The sequence below is a fragment of the Haplochromis burtoni genome, unplaced genomic scaffold (assembly GCF_018398535.1).
Source record: "Haplochromis burtoni strain Fernald_Lab_line unplaced genomic scaffold, NCSU_Asbu1 Contig_99, whole genome shotgun sequence".
NCBI lineage: Eukaryota > Metazoa > Chordata > Actinopteri > Cichliformes > Cichlidae > Haplochromis > Haplochromis burtoni.
The window spans coordinates 1,267,548-1,273,265 of record NW_024582460.1 but is presented as its reverse complement, the minus strand read 5'-3'; the positions used below and the strand labels follow the sequence as shown (position 1 = coordinate 1,273,265).

General features: G+C 36.7%; 1 protein-coding gene across 1 annotated transcript in view; it reads right to left on the bottom strand.

The window, feature by feature from the left end:
• The window catches only part of gmds (GDP-mannose 4,6-dehydratase), a 192,887-nt gene that overhangs the window by 167,686 nt on the left and 19,483 nt on the right, over window positions 1-5,718 (bottom strand). The window contains exons 3-4 of the mRNA XM_042223022.1: window positions 5,167-5,254; window positions 4,335-4,444 (exon numbers count right to left, since the gene is read on the bottom strand). Of these exons, the coding sequence (XP_042078956.1) occupies window positions 4,335-4,444; window positions 5,167-5,254 (198 nt within the window). The remainder of the gene's footprint in view (window positions 1-4,334; window positions 4,445-5,166; window positions 5,255-5,718) is intronic.

Here is a 5,718-nt window from a genome sequence, read left to right as displayed (position 1 = left end):
TGGTGAACAGATCAAAACACTGACAGAATCCATGGATGGCAGGCTTTTGAGTGTCCTTGCAAAGAAAGGTGGCTATATTGGTCGCTGATTTGTTTTTGTTTTGTTTTTGAATGTCAGAAATGTATATTTGTGAATGTGGAGATGTTATATTGGTTTCACTGGTAAAAATAAATAATTGAAATGGGTATATATTTGTTTTTTGTTAAGTTGCCTAATAATTATGCACAGTAATAGTCACCTGCACACACAGATATCCCCCTAAAATAGCTAAAACTAAAAACAAACTAAAAACTACTTCCAAAAACATTCAGCTTTGATATTAATGAGTTTTTTGGGTTCATTGAGAACATGGTTGTTGTTCAATAATAAAATTATTCCTCAAAAATACAACTTGCCTAATAATTCTGCACTCCCTGTACATGAAAACTTGCACAGTGTTGGTCAAGTTACTTGAAAAAAGTAATCAGTAACTAATTACTGATTACTTCCCCAAAAAAGTAATCCCATTACTTTACTGATTACTTATTTTCAAAAGTAATTAATTACTTAGTTACTTAGTTACTTTTTAAAAACACGATTTACAACCTGAAGAGGTGATAAAGCGATAGATCTTTCAGCCCAATTCTACTTTTTCTGCATAATCCATCATACAAAATGTAATCAAATGGAAAAGTCTCTTTTTTTAACTTGTTTTATCAGTTTTAATCTTTTAACTTTATGCATCAAGCAAAAATTTAATTATATGCAACATTCTCTGACTTGAATAAATTAGTTTAACATTTAAACCTATTTTCTGCACATTCCAGCACATAAAATAAAATATTTTTTGTGTTTACACTCACTCTTTCAAATAGATGCAAGTAAAACACAGCAGAAAATAAATAAAGTCAAAGACTCAGCGGTCCTGTTGCTCTATTTTCACCTGTAAAGCAGGACTGCGGTAGGCGGAGGTTTACCCTGGTGCAGGTGTGCCGCGGTCAGTTGAAGAATCCGCGAGTTTCTCTGTGAGTTTCCCATTACGTCGTTGCGCACTCGGTGCTTGCTTGGAAGTTTAGGGGTTTTTTTCGCTGTAAAAAGAAGTTTTCTTACAAGTAACGCGTTACTTGTGGTTACTGCCCATCTCTGCTTGTCACATAGCCCAAATCTCTTCAACACATGAAACAGAAATTCCCACCCGACCGTATCGTATGCCTTTTCCGCATCAAGCCCAATGAGAACTGTTCCAGTTTTCCCTTTAAGTATCTGGTCAATAATATGAATGGCCCTTCTGATATTATCGTGTGTTTGTCTGTTACCAATGAAGCCTGTTTGATCCTCCTCTATCAGCATGGGCATCATTGTACTCAACCTCCTAGCCAAAATCGCGGCAAATAGTTTATAGTCTATATTTAACACGCTAATAGGTCTATAACCTCTGGGGTCAGTTTTATCCTTCCCTCCTTTTGGTATGACAGAGATATACGCCTCCCGCCACGATGGTGGGAGCGCCCCCCCACTCAGAGAGTAATTAAAAGAGGCCTTTAGTAGCGGGATTAAGGGTTCCCTCATCTGCCTATACCACTCTGGTGGAAATCCATCACATCCTGGGGCTTTAAAAGTCTTGAGTTTTGAGATCCCAATGTTAATCTCTTCTGCTGATATTTCTCTGACGAGTTTTTCATTCTGCTGCTTACCTATAAATGGTAGATCTAGGCTGGATAAGAAATTCTGAATCTTATGCTCATCTGCTTTATCCGGTTGTGTGTATAGCTCAGCGTAATATTCTTCAAATGCTCTCTGAATTTCTTCAAGTTTATTAGTTATCTTATTTGTTTTTAAATTTCGAACTTTATGAATAGTGTTCTCCTGTTGTTGCCTCCTGAGTCTCCATGATAATAGCCTAGCAGCTTTGGGTCCTGCCTCATACCACCGTTGTCTATTATATTTTAATTTTTTTTCAATTTCCTCACTTAAAATTTTGTGGATCTCCTGTTTAACCGGCCTCATCTGCTCCAATACCTGGGGGCACCTTGTAACGGTGTGCAGTTGTTCCAATTTTTCCAAATTTTCCTGCAAATCTGACAGCTTTTTTGCTCTCACCTTCTTTAGGACTGCACATTTTGCAATAATTTTACCCCTAAGGTATGCCTTAGCCGCATCCCATAAAATTGTAGGATTAACTGTTCCATTGTCATTGAGTTCTAAATATGTTTTTAACTCCTGTCCCATTTCTCTTTTAAACGAGTCATTATTTAACAGACCTGTGTTAAGCCTCCATAAGGTGTTTTTGGGGCTAGCTTTAAACCCAATCTTCATAGTTAGTCCCGAATGATCAGATAAATCTCTTGTCCTATTATACAATCCTTCACTCTGTGGAGATCTTTACTAAAAGTAAAGAAATAATCAATCCTCGAGTACATATCATGTCTCGCTGAATAAAATGTAAATTTGCGTTCATGTTTGTGTAAATATCTCCATATATCTATAAGCCCCAACTCAGATAACATTGTTTTTACTTGTTTCTCTAATTTAGTTCCCCTCCGGTCTCGGCTAGTTGTATCCCATTTTGGATGGAGAAGTAAATTGAAATCTCCTGCACATATACATGTACCAACACTTTCTGCGGCAATAAGACTGAATATCTCCTTAAAGAACCCTGTACTACTACCAGGGGGTGCATATATATTACACAGCGTGACGTCTTCCTGTTCCATTTTCCCTTTCACCAACACAAATCTTCCCTCTTTATCTTTATGTTCTCCAGTAAACTCAAAACCAACCTTGTTCGTTTTTCTTTGCAAGCTCCTTTGCCTAGAGGCAGAAGAATACAGTTGACACCCAGTATTCATGGGGGTTATGGACCACAACCCCCCCAGGAATAGCTGAAATCTGCCAATACTTGAGACTACCTCTAAAACGCTTACGGCCTATTTGAATTTTCCCAGGAGCTTTGTGTTTGGAATTTGCACATTGTTTGGTGAACATTATTTAAGAAAAAAAAAAAGACTTTTTATTGCAATTTTGCTGTTTTTACATTAATATTAATATTTGAAAATTAATAAAATTAGTCACAAAAGTGAAAATAATTAGCGAATATTTTGGATATGCTCTACCGAAAAAAAAAATCCATGAATAAGCACATTTCCCATGAATAATTTGGAGTTCGGTTCCACAGAAAGATCCGCAAATACTGAACCGGGAATATGTAGGGGTCGACTGTATCGTCTCTGATATTCATTTATCAGTGTCAGCAAGACTACGCAGACTAAGCCAAATGTCTTGAAAGTTGTCAGTACACCATTATATTGGTGATATTTATAACTCAAAACTCTTTTCATATGATAAAGCATCTGTACTTTATTTAGGATTACAGACCAATGAAACCAGAATCTAACATTGTCAGATTTCACTGGAATACTTTTATTATAATGCCACAAAAGAGAAACCAAATCTACTTTGTAACTAACTTTATTCATACTTATCTGGTCTAACGTCATAGTTTGAAGGTTCACCATCATTAGAGTGCTGCTGGAATGCAAATTCATTGTTATCAAGTCTCTTTATCAGGTTTTTTTTCCTATATCCTTCTTCAAAGCAAATCCATGAGCAGTGGTTCCAGGGAATGGGAAGACGATTAAGAATGTTTATAGGAAAAGCACTCTTACTCCATCCAGAATCTCACAACTGCGTACTACCTACTCACTATGGTTCCCTTTGTTCAGGATACTTTTGTGTAAATAAAAAAGAACTAGGTATCTTTGAAGACTTCCTGAGATTGTGTGTTACCAAGGAAACAATCTAGTTTGAGATGACACTACTACAGACTAACATGTTAAAAATGACATAGTTATAAAATGAAATTATAGATTTGAATATTTCCTTTTAGTTTTTGAAGTACAATCCAGTCCAGTAATGTCTCATTTGTGACACCACTGCATTGCACTTTGATAGAAATATGTAGCCACTGCTTACAAGATGCAGTGCTCCCTCAGACATAGTAGCGTGTTACCCAGTGGTACTAAATGTGTGCACTAACTCTTAATTATCATTTTGACGTATTAAATACAAATGATGTGCTATGCAGCATTACTGCGTGGCTCCACAGTGTCGTTTTTTTTACACATTTGCTTGGTAAGCGAAAGGTTACTGATTCAATTCCAGTCTGAGTCACAAATCCTCTCTGGGGTTGTATAAGCAATTTAAAACACACAGCCATGATCCACAGTGACAAAGGAACAGCTGAAAGTAGCTTTTCAAATAGCGTGTTAATATGGGATTTGGGACAGAGCTTTGATTTGAAAGTAGACTGCACAAACTAAAGAACCACGAGTGTTGTGACTTTGGGATCACACTACCTTGACGTGACTCTGAGCACCCAGGTTGTAGATCTCTGTAGGCTTCACCTGGCTTATGATCTTCACCAGACATGTGCTGTCAGTCAGGTCACCATAATGCAACTTCAAGTCTGATAGAGAGTGGGACAGCAAAACACATTTTCTTATCTCAACACCAAAAGAAAAAAAAGAAAAAAAAAAAAAAAAAAAAAATCACACTTGTTGCTCCTTCATGTATTCACTCCTGATGACCAATGGAAGTCTAAGTCCTAATATCAGGATCAAGACCAACAAAAAAATATATTATTGTGTTTCTCCTTCCCCTCATCCTCAACCGGTCACAGCAGATGGCTGTCACTCCCTGAGCCTGGTTCTGCCAGATGTTAAAAGGGAGTTTCTCCTTCCCGCTGTCCCCACTGTCAAGCACTTGCTTAATAAAAAGCACCTTGGGGAGAGTTGTAATTTGGCGCTATATGCATAAAATTGAATTTTAAAAGTCAAAATTCCAATATATCTGCCATTATTTTTTTCTCCTTTCAGACACACAAGTCATAAACAGATTTCACTGACATTTTTTATACATTCATTTACTTCTTTATGCTCTCTAGTTGTGTTTGTGGCTTTCCAAACATGTGTGTCTCCAACAGGTAAGTTGCAGATTGCCTTCCAGTGGACAAACTGTGCAACATCATCACACATAACATGAAAGGGTGTTTCTCCCCTCTCTTCTTTACCTTTTAAATGCATCAGCTACTATAAATGGCAGTAGTGACAGATTGGATAATAGGAAATATCAGCTGATATTTTAATTTGGTTACTCTTTTTTTCCTCCGTAAATAAATGAGATACTTACTGCCCTCGGTATGCGTCTGTGGATTTTGGTAAAGATGCTCAATGCGACCTGTGTTGAAGGAGCTGGAACGCCGCAAAATACCATGAACCTGAGAGAAAAGGGGGAAGAAGAATTGTTAAATTTAAAAAAAAAAAAAACTAGTGTCTTAAAACATAACACACACACAAAAATTAAACTACAATTTACACCATTCATGTCAGTTAATTTGTCATTGTTATTACGATTTCAACATGGGTAAATACAGACTAAACATATTCTGAGGCATGCTGCAGTTTAAAAAAAGGTTTGCTTACAACGATTACTCCATTCAAGTTTTAATTAAGGCAAACAAATCGTACTAAACTAATAACACACTAACAGAATTATTTGTATTATTATTATTTTATTTCGTTTTCAATGAGTAATTACACAGCTGATAAAAAAAGAGGCCTGCTCTTACAGTAAAACCACTGTGTGTTCAGCAGAAGTCGGCAAGAGGTGAACTCTGCCTATATAGTCAAACTACATCTTTAATTATATACACTGAGGTGTCAAAACTAGAGATGGACCGAT